This window comes from Pyxicephalus adspersus, chromosome 6, assembly GCF_032062135.1.
Source record: "Pyxicephalus adspersus chromosome 6, UCB_Pads_2.0, whole genome shotgun sequence".
Classification (NCBI taxonomy): Eukaryota; Metazoa; Chordata; class Amphibia; order Anura; family Pyxicephalidae; genus Pyxicephalus; species Pyxicephalus adspersus.
In genome coordinates this window covers 6,447,424-6,462,082 of record NC_092863.1, presented here as the reverse complement: position 1 = coordinate 6,462,082, position 14,659 = coordinate 6,447,424, and the positions used below count along the sequence as shown (strand labels likewise).

The window sequence follows — 14,659 nt, the reverse complement described above, 5'->3', positions numbered from 1 at the left end:
AGGAGCTGTAACCGCATAGCAATTTGACCTCCCACCTAAACATAGCAATGCTTTGGCTATAGATACAATGTAACAGATTGTCTTTAATAGATACATTTTTATAAAGGTATAAAAGAGTCACAATAGAATAATAAATCTCCTAGCATAGACAGTGAATAAAGCTGATGCTATGATTTTTTTTGACCAGTTCAAAAGCATATATATGCAGCATATGGATACATTGTCACCATATAGGGTGCAGAATATATATATATATATATATATATAAATATAAATATATATATGCAGCATATTGATACATTGTCACCATATTGGGTGTATGGGACTGTGCACAAAATATATATATATATATATATATATATATATACGGCATATTAATACATTGCCACCATATTGGGTGTATGGGACTGTGGCACAATATATATATGCAAAATATATATTTGCACCATATTGGGTGCATGGGACTGTACAGAATATATATATATATATATATATATATGCAGCATATGGATACATTGTCACCATATTATATATATTTGCAGCATATGGATACATTGTCACCATATTGGGTGCATGGGACTGTACAGAATATATATATATTTGCAGCATATGGATACATTGTGACCATATTGGGTGCATGGGACTGTGCAGAATAGAAGGGGTGTGGGGATTGATATAGGGATCTGGGCTGATCCATATGGATACAATAGTGGGGGGAGTCAGTAGGGCTGGGTGTGACTCTGCACTCCTTCTTCTCTCATTGTTATCCCAGCTAGAGAACCTAAAAGCAGAATTTCCCTGTGCTGACACCTCCTGTGAAAGTGATCCAGCATCCCCCATCCTTATCACAGGCACACACACACCCAATTCTCTGTACTGGCTCCCCCACCTTTGTCTCCTCCTTCTTTCTCTCCCTCTCTCTCCTGGATCCCCCTTGAGCTGAGTCAGGCGTTAGCTCTCCCTTCCACAGCATTGCAGTAGTCAGCCACCCAGCAAGCCCCTTCCTTTCTGATCATCTTCCACTCTGCATCCTTCAGCACCATGGCCAGCACCCTGTCAGGTAGGAGATTGCATCCATCAAAGGACCAGCAATGACCTAGCATTGGGAAAAGGGGGTGTTCAATGCATCACTGATTTTCTGTGTGTGCATGTCCTTTACTTACAAGACATCATGCATAGTGCAGTGAAATGCATTAATTATTCTTTGTTTTTCCCCTTTCTAAAGGCTTTGAATATGGCTACTAAATAATGCATTATCACTGCCTTGTAAATAAGCCTTTCTGTCTTGAGGTCCCTGGGCGTGGTACACTTGCATTAAAATGTGCATTAATCTGTGCAAAAACCTTCCTATTTAGCAGGGGTGTTAGATGAATACAGCATGCAATATAAAAATGCATCCATGTAGTAATCTTTGCATGCACATGCAGCTATACCTTTGATCATATTTTGCAATAAATATAGGATTTGGGTGTTCCCATAATTGAAACTGCCCAACATGTTGGCTTTTTGAGGCACAATAATAATCAATCCCTTTTTTATGGCAGAAAGGGAATAAACCTTTCACTGCGCATGCACTGCGTCTGAACACCAGGGAGAATACAGTGATCATATGCTATACAATTAGAATGTACATTCTCTTTACTAAGACTAAATATTATAAGGAAAAGCCTAAAAAATGCAATTTGTTTCAAATCAGGGAGGCCGTAGAACTACATAATCAGCAGTAGATCTAATTGAGATAGCATATTTATCAAATCTGCCTTTCATTGAAAGAAAGAAAAAATTGCAACTTCTGCACCCTCCTGAAAGGATTTTTTTTGTATAAGACTGAAAAAAACTTCGCGGAGATTTCCCAGCCTGCTGGACGATCTGTATGGTCGACACCCCCTTTTGAAATCATTTGCATTCTGTATGCAATACCCACATTTAGTTTTGTCACTGGATTATAAAAGGGTGTAAGCAACCCTGGCCATTTATGCTATAAAAATAAACCAAAAACATTTATTTCCAATCTTGCCGAAGACATACGATAGGCATAGCGTGTAAACCTATATAGCAATCCCAGATTGCATGCACATGTGTGCCATGGCTGCATCTACCCGTACACACCTCTTCCCCTCCCTGTCTGGTTTTGCATAGTCCATGCAGACGGATTTTGTCTCTTTGTTGATCAATTGCCTGGTAACAGCAGCTGAGAATATTTAAAGACCCCATTTTTTTGCTGCTATTGATTGGTCTCTACACCCACGCAGCTATACAGGGTCTCAGTGCAGCTGCATGGGTGGGATTTCACTGAAAATGACACTGAATCCTAAGTCTACATGTGAATCTTATATTTTTGGGAAAAGGAATGACACTGCAGTGCTCCATAGATTGCCATCATGCACCATTTTCCAGCTAGGAAATATGGCCTTGCTCATATACGGGGATCTTAGCCCATGCGAATTGTAGAGACTGCAGTTTCCATCTTCAGGTTACAAAGGATTGGCGCTCCGCTGGGCTGCAAAAGCAAGCAGAGACGAGCTGCACATTTTTCAGAGCCTGAATGTCTGCCATCATGGCTGGCTGGTATCAGCACATAATGATGACAGCTTAGGCGATGCCAGCTTGCTATAGGTCTCAGCCTATTTATCTGATAGATTGGTGAAGAAGCTTCTTCATAGAGCTGGTATCATATATCAGATGAATTGGTTTTGATTACCACACAAGTATACTACGGTAAGCCAATCATGGTTTTTTTCTTCTTTTCAGATTCTATGTTTTAACTATTTTAGATTCATTTTCTTCTGTAAAGAAACTGATTATTGCAGTAGACCTTCAGTTTCTTTCTATGCTTGCAAAGATTGATTTGCCCATGTAGAGTAAAGGTGCCCCCACCACAATCCCACTAGTACTCATAACTCCAGAAATCCTCTACTTCCTCCATTACATCCTCTGGTTATGGGGGAACTTGTGACTTCCTCCATAATGCAATCCACAGGCCTAGCACCAATTGGCTCCCTTTTTTCTGTTTGACATCATGTATGGGTATTGTGGTAATGGCTGCAACCATAGGTAAAGAAGATTAATTGGAAAGGGGATTTTTGCTTATCCGGGGGTGCTTAGTTGGCAAATAAAGAATAGGCAAAGATCTCTCAGCCATTGCTGACCTCCACAGAAACACTAGCTGCCTGATTCTTTTACTAAATTGCTTTACTGACCCAAAAATTAATATGAAGATCACAAAGAGTATATATAAGCAACTGAAAATATTGACGCAGAAAGTGACAGCCAGGCAATTATAGTTTTCATAAGCAAGCCAGCAATGATAGTCTTGTTTCCTTTAAGGGGGAAGTCAAGGAAGAATGTATTTGTAGATCAGACTATCCACAACACCCATTCCAATTCTCAGCAAAGTGGCATCCTCTGTGTGCAGGTCTAGTTGTTGACAAGTCCACATGGACAATGATTGGGCTGACAATACATTTTGGGTTGTATTGCAGGCATTTGGGTACTACTATATTATTAATATTATTATTAATATTATTAATAAACAGGATTTATATAGCACCAACATATTACACAGCGCTGTGCATTAAATAGGGGGTGCAAATGACAGACAGATACAGACAGTGACACAACCTAGAGCTTACAATCTTCTACTATATAGTTACTTAGCCCTAACTCGTCACCTCTAAGTATGTTTAAGGCATGCTAAAGTGGCTTTTCAGTTATTTTATATGGTAGTTTGCTGTTCTTAAGCTTCAGTTAGAACACACGTATAAATAAACATAACTGCATCATCCTTTCCCTGATTTTTTTTTTTTTTTATGCATGCCCTTTATTGCTTTGTTCCCAAGATTAGCCCCAGCTTGTTTTATAATGGTGCATACAGCAGAGACACAAAAGTTGGAAATGACAAACGCTTAGGGTAATTAGGACAGGTAATATGTGATTTTATGTTCTTTCATACATTAATAAATGTAAATTGTTTAAATGCAAGCAGTTTAAGTACCCAAATTTCACCTATATCAGCCTCATGCAGTCCATGTACAGGGAAGGGAGGGGCAAGAAAAAGCTATTTAGTTCACAAACTGACATGGAACCTGCTAATTGCAGCAGAAAGCAGAGTAAACTCATTGCTGTGCTTTTTCTCCTTTCACTGCCAAGTCAATAACTGGGGGAAAACCAAGAACAATTTGATTGAATGATGCTGCCCATCAGTTAGCTAGAACACTGAGGACATCTAGTGGTGTAAAACAAGTATGACAAGGAACTAAAAGTAAGAAATGCACCAAAAATTGTTTTTTTGTCATGAGTCCTGCAACTCTGTCTGGCTCCAATTCTCACACATTGGGCCTGATTTAATAAAGCTCTCCAAGACTGGAGAGGACACACTTTATTCAGTGAAGCTGAATGATCCAGCCAACCTGGAATTGATCTGGTGCAGGAGACCAGATCAATTCCAGGTTTGCTGGATCAACCAGCTTCACTGACGAAAGTGTATCCTCTCCAGCCTTGGAGAGCTTTAATAAATTAGGCCCGTTGGGGTAACCTAGATAGCCAGAAGGGACTGAACCAAGATAGGGGTGTCAAGGGCATGTATTGCAAAACCAAGAATTCTCAAATATCATTAAGCTTGGGGTCACTAAGAACTGCTATTGGGAGATTTTTTCATGTATTTTCTCTTTATGGCTGTGCTGTTCAACTCCAGGCCTTGAGGGCCACATACAGGCCAGGGTTTTTATAGAAAAAGAGTCAGTTTCTGACTCTTTGTAAACCACACCTTAATAATGTATTACTGTCTGTGAGATAGACTGTCTCTGGATTCTATCTCTTTAGCAGTGCTGGAATGTTTTTCTAGCAATAAGGTATAAGTGCTCCCCTCCCCTTCCACTATGAGCTTTAGGAATAGTTTGCAGGTCCTGCCGGTTTTTAACCCATGCCCTGCCACCTTTTCTGTCTACCCCTTGGCCCGCCCCAGCCCAGCCCTTGAGGACTGAAGCTGACAGTGGGGTCATTGTACTACTTACAGATACCTGTGGAAGAACTAAAAGAAAAATATATCATATGCTGACCCACTGTGCAGCATGTTATAATTAAGGAAATAAAACTTAGTTCAATGATGCAACAAGAACAGCCCTAAAAAAGGCACTTTTTTATTGCAAATAAGGGTATCACTGTGATTAAAACATCTTTTCATTTTAAAATGATATCCTGGTTTCCAAAAACATCACATGCAAGGTCGCACAGAAAATGCATTCATGACATTTGCTTCTTGCTTTGTATCCAAGGCACACATGTAGCAAGCTGCCCGTCGTGTCTGGCTTGGAGTAATTAAGGCTGAAGGTTGGCATCAGTCCTTGTGCCTCTGGAGGACAGAAGGTTGTACTTGTACCAGCTTATTAGGATTGAGGATTGGGAATAACTTGGTCCTTGGTGACACGTCTGAGTTTTTGAGAATCACAAGCTTTGTCTAGGGACTGTCTGGGATCAGAAGAAAATGATGTCTTTATGTTGGCATCAGGTGCCACCTTCCTCATCACACACACAATCTCTCAATTGTCCCCTTGATTTAGAGCAGCTGTCACACTTAATATTTGTTCCACTTTACATTATCAAAGTCTCTTACAAATTTCTATATATATAAAGTGCACCTGTAATAAAAAAAAATACTAAGGCTCCCATTGCTTATGATGATGGTTGCTTGGCTGTGTCTGGCTTTATTATTATAGAGTCACAGACCTGAACCAAGCTTGCAGCCAGTTTAGGTAAAACTTTGTTAGATAATTGTCTCTATATACTTGTTTAGAAACATACAAATGAGATCTTCCCCTCATTGTGAGCACGGTCTAGATATAGATTTTATTCCACATTGCATTGTTGGAGAAAACATGCTCATTCCTGTTACTTGGTCTCAGCGCTTGGGATTCAATGGGCAAAATGAAGAGTATACTTGTGATAGAAAATCTGCTTGCAACGCTTGGGCCAGCCCACCCATTCTATATCACATACTATTAGTAGGCATAAAATGCACCTAAAAGTCAGAAAAATAGAATGATACTTACCTTATCCCCTATCTTCCACATAACTGGATGTCACTGTCATGTAGAAAAGTTTCCAGGTGAATACAGAGCGAAATATACGAAAAATACAGTGTGAAATCTCATAATAAGACTCCACAGCCCAATGAAACGGCCACTTTTGGCTGCTTTGTATTCACCAATAAAATTCCTTGTAAAACGGTGCGACCATCCTCTCCTAGGCACCGCAAGTAAAAGTTGGGGTGTGGCCAGCAAAGTTCTTTTTTTCACAGTTGCATTTTATATGTACAAAGGATGTGATAGACGAGGTGATTGAAGTGGAAGATGTGCTTTATTTTTTCTAAACACTTAAATTTTTATTTTTTATTAGTCTGTCAAGGATAGCTGTATATCGGTGCCTCATCCAATTTAAATCTACACAATTCCTTCATAAAACCCCCATGGACTTTTAAGGCGCCTCTTAATCAATTAATATCTTCTATATGTTTTTTAAATATGTTTTATTTAATATTAAAACCATAGATATATCTTTCATAAACAGAAACTTTTGTAAACAGAAAATATCCGGTCTCAAATTTCTCTACACAATAAACTATATAAACAATATTATATACAGGTAGTTCCCAGGTTACATACAAGATAGGAACTGTAGGTTTGTACTTAAGTTGAATTTGTATGTAGGTCGGAACAGGTCCATTATTTTAATAAATGCTATTAGGACAGATGTTTGTCTCAACATATTATTAGGCAGCATGGTGTCAGTTACTGTATAAAATCCTCACCGTGAGTTAATCACAAACAAAACAAAAAAGAAAAACTTGATGGAGCCTAGACATTCATTAACTTCTGGAGCAAGCTGTGCTTTGCAAAAAGAAATAACTTCAGAGTTTGTCTTTGTCATTAAAGAGTTACAAGATTTTACAGATCAACTCAGGTCTTAAGATCTCCCACAACCTCAGCTGTGTTCACCAAAAGATTTCTTGTACAAGTCATGCAAACCTCCCCCCTCCGGCCCATCAAGCCTCCGTCCTGCACATAAGCCAGCAGGGAAGCACTGTTCGTATCTAGGAGTCGTCTGTATGTCAGACGTCCTAATTCGGGGACTACCTGTATAAATAATTTCATAATATTTTAATCCTAAACATACAATTCACACATTTTCACAAGACAGATGTCTAGGAACTTGAATATCATCGTCCAAACACTTAAAACCTAACACTTGTCACCTCTAAGCCAAAATTACAGCCATCTACCTTTCACGTTAACCCTACTCAGGTCATTTACAAAATGCTATAGTTTACAGAGCTTGCTGTTTTTTAGGTTTTAGTTACATAATCCTGTACATGTTAGTCTCGTAGCAAATGTTAGAAAGTAATAGCTGAAACAGAAATAACTGCTTTGCACAAATGCCTTCAGCTTTTTACAATGGAACTACACCAAAAAAAATAAAAATTACTTGCTTGTTCACAACTTTTGACGAATGCATTCTGAGCTGCACATGTGAGCAGTGTAAAATCCTAGCATTGCCACTTCTGTGCATGGGAGTTACATTTTTCTGGTCTGGACAATCAAGATGGCCAAAGATCCTGAACCTGGAAAAGGTCCAGGTTAAGATGTTTGTACCCACAAAGGAGAGGCGAGTTTAGTTTTGCAATAAACGTTATAAAAAGGTGATGCTTCTTACAAAGATGATGTGGGAAATACAAAGACTGCCTATTTATATACTAAAGATACAATGTCATCCCACATATCATTTAAGAATTGCCACATCCCAAAATAGACAATGCAACAACAGTTTTTGAGCGACTTTTTAGGCATAAAATTAAGAATTATTAATGCAATATATATAAAAAAACATTTATTATACACATTTTCATTCACCATGTTACAAATATTCTAGTTCAACGCGTTTCACAGAGAAATACCTCTTCATCAGGAGCAAAAGACATGAGACACAATGCATATAACAACCACAATGAGTAAACCAGCCATGTTTTCCCAATTAAGATGGTCAGGCAGAGTAGCAGATTTGCCCACAAGGTTGGTCCTGTCCTCAAATGGGCACAACTTCATTATTAAATAATTTTAAAAGAGTTTAATATTAAACCTTAGCCAAAATCCCTTACAAAATATCCAATATTCGGTAGGTATTACTAAATGTATATGAAGAGGAGAGCATGAAAGTCTTTTATATGTATAGACAACAATACATTCATTACGTCCATGTGCTCATAGAGAGGAGAGGTTTATATGTCTATTTATATACATTGAGTATTTGGAACAACACTAGAAATCTGCATAAAGAAAAACTCCTGACATGTCACAATATACAGCAACAATATGTATTTTTTTGTTAGAAAATTTTTAAATGTCGTCATTAAAAAGCTGTCCTTGAAGTGCGTTCAAGTAACTTTATATAGGCTGGGATGATGTAATCAGTCTGCTGCAGAATGAACATTTTAACTTTGTGGCTAAAAACAAGGTGAGAGACTGCAGAAGAGTCAGACTGTGCAAAAATGATTGATAATTTTCATGGATTGGTCAGCACAGAATCCACACCTTTACTCCATTGAGAATCTTTGGTGTTTGCAAGGGAAGGCTTTACGCAGGGGTTCAACTCTCCCATTGTCAATACAAGATCTTGGTGGAAAACACTTTGAGATATAATTAGGACAATTTATCTTTTTGAGTACAATTCTTACATTTTAAATTTTTGTATATCACCTGTTTAGTTTATCTCCTTTGTTCATGTAATTCAAATATGTGTAAATATGTATTTCATGAGATGGGAATCACATGTGGAACAAAATCACTAAAAGGTATCTTTACTGTTACTAATGTTTGAATCAAAAACATTAAATACACAAAATTTACACAAAACTCAGTGCCAGCAAAAGCCTGTCTTTCTTCTTTCCTCTTCAATTTTTTCATCAAATTAATGCAACTTTTCTGAGATTTATACTCTTTTAGCTTTACTAGACACCTTACTCTGACCTGGAAAGAAAGGAGAAAAGGAGTTCATCATTAGACTGTTTGCTTACTTTGGAGAAGCATTGATCGCCTTGCAAAAATGATTTACTAAAATGCAATTTTCTTTTATTTTTGCAGCCTACAAGGAGAAGATGAAGGAACTCTCCATGCTGTCTCTGATCTGCTCTTGCTTCTACTCCCAGCCCCATCCCAACACAATATACCAGTATGAAGGTCAGTGATGCTTCACGCACAAAATATAATGTACTTTCAGATACAACCATAGTGGGTTGTGTGAATACTGCTATATATAGGGCTGTCAGGGCAAAAAAAGTATATTTATTTTTTATTATATTTTATTTATTTATTTTTTATTATTATATTTATATTATATTTCTTTATTATGATTTGTATTATTATATTTAATTATATATATATATATATATATATATATATATATATATTTATTTTATCTCCTGCTGCAAGAATGGAAGATCTGCCAGAAATCCATTAAACTCCCAATTTCCCATGTGGGTTGACAATCCTGTTCCTCTGCTGCTCTTTTTTCCCCACCAGTGTCAGTCCACCAATTGGTTTCCTGAACTTCATCTATCCCAACCCATCTCTGTCCATTTTTTCATGCATACATTAATTAATTTTCCAGCAATAGCTGCCTTGACTGTGGGGAGACCTTGAAGTTTTGTATAAGGTAACCAATTGACAAATGTGGCTATAAAGGCTGGGTCACTTTTTGGATGGCCAGCAAAACCTTTCCAACTTTAAAATGTATCTATACCCAGGCATGAAATATATTGCAGCTTACCATGATGAGATGATGTGGCTGCATTAGTTTTATTCACTTATTTTCTATTACCTTATTTTTTCAGCCAAGCGCTTCCTATCTGAAGGTGACAAAATTTACTTTATCATACTTTACTTTTACCATATTTATCAGGACAACAGAAATAAGAATGAAATCTGAAACCTGCTCTACTGTTCTCTATAACATTATTCTGAAATCTTCAGGGAGAGCTGAGAACAATGTGACTAATAGCAGTCAGCATCAGCAGCAGATTTCTTGCAAGATCAGCATATTTTTTTTAAACATTAGAAACATACATACAATGTTTTCTATAGTGTGTTTAATTAAAAAATGGAGCAAATCACACATTATTTTTAGGGTTTGCATGCAGAAGAGCCCAGGTGAATGTGACTTAGAGCTTCTTGTTAAACCTAATATGTCATTATAACACTGATTAATTATCCTTTTTGGTTGCAGACATGGAGGTAAAGCAGCTGAATAAGAGAGCGTCAGGACAGAGTTTTGAGGTGATCCTGAAGTCTCCTTCAGATTTGTCTCCGGACAGTCCTCCTCTGGCCATCTCTCCCCGAAAGAGAGACATCTCCCTGGAGGAACTGCAGAAGAGGCTGGAGGCAGCAGAGGAGAGGAGAAAGGTATTCTGCGATAGGAGATCCCTAGGCAAAATAAATTAGTAACAAATATTAGGCGGTAAAAATTATTAATTCATAATTGTTTTGTTTTGTATTTGTTTGCATATATAAAAATAAAACTGAACACGTTTTCCATGCTTTACAGAGCAATGCTGTGGTGACATTCTAACCAGTCCCTGCACCAATAAGTGGGGGGAGGCTGTTAAAGGATCCTCAGGGGCGGGTCTATTCCTTCCTAGACCTTCAGTTTGTCCTCAGTCTTCTGGACCAGGAACTCAGGAGACTGAGGACATCTTGTGGCAAAAAGAGTGTACAGCAGCTCCAGAAAAACAAAGAATAGCAGCAACATCCTTTTTGATTGGCATTTTAGGAAGGCAAACAATGTGATGTTGTCACTACCTTAGCTTTCATGCCTGGCTGCCATTTAGAACTATTCCTGACAGTTTTTACCAGCTAAGTCCTTTAAAACCTTTATGTATTACTTCATGTATCACTTTCATGCATTACCCGCCCACTGAAAAGTCATGTGCACAGCTGCTGGTGCATTAAATCACACAGTGCCGGATTGCCATTATAGGACTAATATTAGTATTGCACCACCCTAGTGGTTGGAAAAATATTGTTGGGGAATTTCATAATTAAATACTAAATTATATGAAACCCGCCAATAATTAGTAAAGATTTTTTTTTTAATAAAAAGTTACAGCTTTTTATTCTAAATGTTAGGATTTGAACAAGTTGGCCACATTCTAGTGTTGCATAATTTTACCAAAGATCTACAAGTTTAGGATTAGGCTGAAATAACATGGCATGTGGAACCTGGCAGGTAAAAAGCAACAGGTTCAGATAAATCCTCTTATAGGTACAGCAAAGATGAGTAAGATGTAATTTATTTAGCAGCCAGATTTTATTACCATGTCGAATAGGAGAACAGGTGGAGGTCAAATGCTCCTCTATACTCAGAAGTAGGGGGTTATATTTTTAGCAATCATTGACAGAACAAAGCAATAGGGGAGAACAAGGTGGATACAGATTGTTATATCAACCTGTTACTGTTATTTTGCAGTTGTCACCTTGCAAAACATGTTGACCTGTGCTCCCCTGTAGCTTGTACGCACCAGGGGATACTGGATTGTTAAAACAAACTTTTTATTACTTGTGTTTTGCCCATCAGTCCCAGGAAGCTCAGGTGCTGAAACAGCTTGCCGAGAAGCGGGAGCACGAGAGAGACGTCCTGCACCGGGCGATAGAAGACAATAACAATTTTAGCCGAATGGCTGAAGAAAAACTCAACTACAAGATGGAACTCAGCAAGGAGATCCGTGACGCACATCTGGCCGCTCTCAGGGAGCGCCTCCGTGAAAAGGTATGGGTCACTTAGTAGCCTGACTTTATGAGCCAGATTTATTAAAGCTCTCCAAACCTGGAATGGATTTCCTAAGAGTAATTTGCTATTTGTTAGCGAATGTTTTGAATCGTGGACCAGATCCATTCCAGGTTTGCTGGATAACCCAGCTTCACTGATGAAAGTGTATCATCTTTAACCTTGGAGAGCTTTAATAAACCAGGTCCTATGTAAGGGCATAATTTTGAAAATTGTAACTAGGCTTTGAAACATGATATGTTTAACTGTGCCCTTTTTTTTAAAGCCTTTACAAAATATATGGTTACCTTGTAAATTCCTACATCCACATTTGACTGTTTATATTCCTAGTCATACAAAGACTTCATTTTGTCGTGTGACCAAAATAAACCTGGTAAAAAACGAATGCTTAATAGACACAGGCTGCAAATACAATCAAATGTTTGGTGCTTTCAAAGCTAACTGTAATTGCAATCACAAGGATATTTGGATACTTTATACGAGATAGGGACTGTAGGTTTGTTCCTAAGTTGAATTTGTATGTAAGTCGGAACATGTACATTATTTTAATAAAAATGCAATTAGGACAAATGTTTGTCTCAACATATTATTAGGCAGCGTGGTGTCAGTTACTGTATAAAATCCTCACTGTGAGTTAATCACAAACAAAGCAGAAAAAAAATATTTATGGAGCCTAGACATTCATTAAGTTCTGGAACAAGCTGTGCTTTGATATGCAAAAATTAACAACTGCAGAGTTTGTCTTGAATATGGATCTGGAATATGCAGTCCAGTTTTGGGCACCAGTTCACAAAAAGGACATTGTGGAATTGGGGAGAGTGCAGAGAAGGAAACTAAACTAATAAAAGGAATGGAGGAGCTCCGCTATGAGGAGAGCTTAGCTGAACTGAATCTGTTCTCCCTTGAGAAGAGACGTATAAGGGGGGATATGATCACTCTGTAAAATATATAAATGGTCCATATAGAGAACTCTCTTCCCCAATTATTCACTGTGAGATCATTACAAAGAACAGGAGGGCACTCTTTGCGTCTGGAGGAAAAGAAGTTTAACCTACAGATAAGGAAGGGATTCTTCACTGTAAGGTCTGTGAAAATGTGGAATCAGCTCCCTCAGGAAGTAGATACTATAGGTTGCTTTAAGAAAAAGCTGGATGATTTCTAGAAGCACAGAATATAACTGGGGATTAAGGATTTAAAGTAAAAATAACAGTGACTGTTGATCCAGGGAACAGCCGATTGTCTCATGGAATCAGGAGGGATTTTTTTGCGTTAAAGCAAATTGTACCCGGGGTTTTTTTTCCTTCCCCCCAAGTTATAGGGTTTTATATCTGGGACTTTCCCTAGTGGTTGAACTTGATGGACTAAAGCTACGTACACACGGCAGATTTTTATCGGCCGAATATCGGGCGAAAATCTGCCGTGTGTACAGTCGGTGTCGTCCATCGTCCGAACGACCGACCTGCCGGATCCACGGACGATGGACGACGACCGATCCTAATGAAAGGGAAGGGGGAGAGCGCGCAGCAGAGTGCCGCTCCGTCGCTTTCCCCCTCCCCTCTCCATAGAGCATGAACGGTGCTGTATGTACAGCACCGTTCATGCATCGTGTGGTCCTTTGTCGTTGGAAAGGATCGTGAAAGATCCTTTCCAACGACAAAAATTGCAAGTGTGTACGCAGCTTTATGTCTTTTTTCAATCTAACCTACTATGTAACTATGTAACTATTAATTACAAATCTATGTGCAGGTAAATAGCTCCAGTATATTTATTTCAACTTTATATTTAGCTATGGTTCCAAGAGTTCCACTTTTGTTGTATCTGTTTCATTCACCTTCACGGACCCATCAATATGTCTTTTCAGGAGCTGCATGCTGCTGAAGTCCGCAGGAACAAGGAGCAGCGAGAGGAAATGTCCGGATAAACGCTGCCACCGCCGTAATCTTCCATGTCGTCTCCTGAAAACAGCAAAAGAAACCGTTTTACGTACATGTCATCCGTCACTTCATCACACAGCCCCTGCTCCCATCGTCCCCTCTTACCTGTCACCTTCATGGCCCCGCCGCCCTGGGGTAATGACATCCATAAAATAACGCCATCTGGATCGCACGACAGCAGAATCTCCCGGAGGAGAATGCCCCTTGCATATCTTATTTTTAAACCATATAAAGTACAATTGTTCGACCACCTGGCGTCCCTTGTCTTTTTTTGTCTACCTAGATTACAATATTTAAGACCAGGAAAATATAAAGCAATCAAACATATACTATTAACAAATCTGTCCCCATTTGGATTTAAAATGTGATAATTAAATTACTTGTAATTCAGCTTTTTGCTACAAAAGCAGAGTAACCCCATGGCCAATAACAATCAATTGGGTAAATTTTCTTAACATTCACTAAATGTGCAATAAAACAGGCATTCAGGACTAGAATCCACTATGCATCTTGCACTGCAGTTCATTGCATTGAATCAAACATTGAATAGAGAGTATAATGCATTGCTGCTCTTATTTCTGTCCATTTTTGTGCACTGCCCAGTCAACATTGCAATGAACAACAATGCTGGTGGCTCTCTTTTGCAGTATAATGCACAAAAATACACTTTATTTTAAAGGGAATGAGGCCATACTGACCTTTGTCTGGCTCTGTGCAGAAATCAATCCCCAAAGATCTTAAGCTATATACCCGTAGTCTCCGGGTTACATACGAAATAGGGACTGTAGGTTTGTTCTTAAGTTGAATTTGTATGTAAGTCAGAACAGGTACATTATTTTAATAAATGCAATTAGGACAGATGTTTGTCTCAACATATTATTAGGCAGCATTGTGTC

At 38.4% G+C, this 14,659-nt stretch overlaps 1 protein-coding gene across 1 annotated transcript; it reads left to right on the top strand.

The window, feature by feature from the left end:
• The first annotated feature begins 803 nt into the window (after positions 1 to 803).
• STMN3 (stathmin 3) lies at positions 804 to 14,013 on the top strand. The gene is made up of 5 exons (XM_072414327.1): positions 804 to 1,060; positions 9,132 to 9,227; positions 10,273 to 10,448; positions 11,620 to 11,811; positions 13,691 to 14,013. Exons 1-5 carry the CDS (start codon positions 1,042 to 1,044, stop codon positions 13,748 to 13,750), a joined length of 543 nt encoding a protein of 180 aa, XP_072270428.1. The 5' UTR covers positions 804 to 1,041; the 3' UTR covers positions 13,751 to 14,013.
• Positions 14,014 to 14,659: the final 646 nt, after the last annotated feature.

What these genes read in the sequence shown, in the direction of transcription:
- STMN3 (XM_072414327.1), top strand. An exon ending in CACAATATACCAGTATGAAG is followed by an intron (nt 9,228 to 10,272) that starts GTCAGTGATGCT and finishes TTTTGGTTGCAG; the next exon opens with ACATGGAGGTAAAGCAGCTG. An exon ending in GGGAGCGCCTCCGTGAAAAG is followed by an intron (nt 11,812 to 13,690) that starts GTATGGGTCACT and finishes ATGTCTTTTCAG; the next exon opens with GAGCTGCATGCTGCTGAAGT.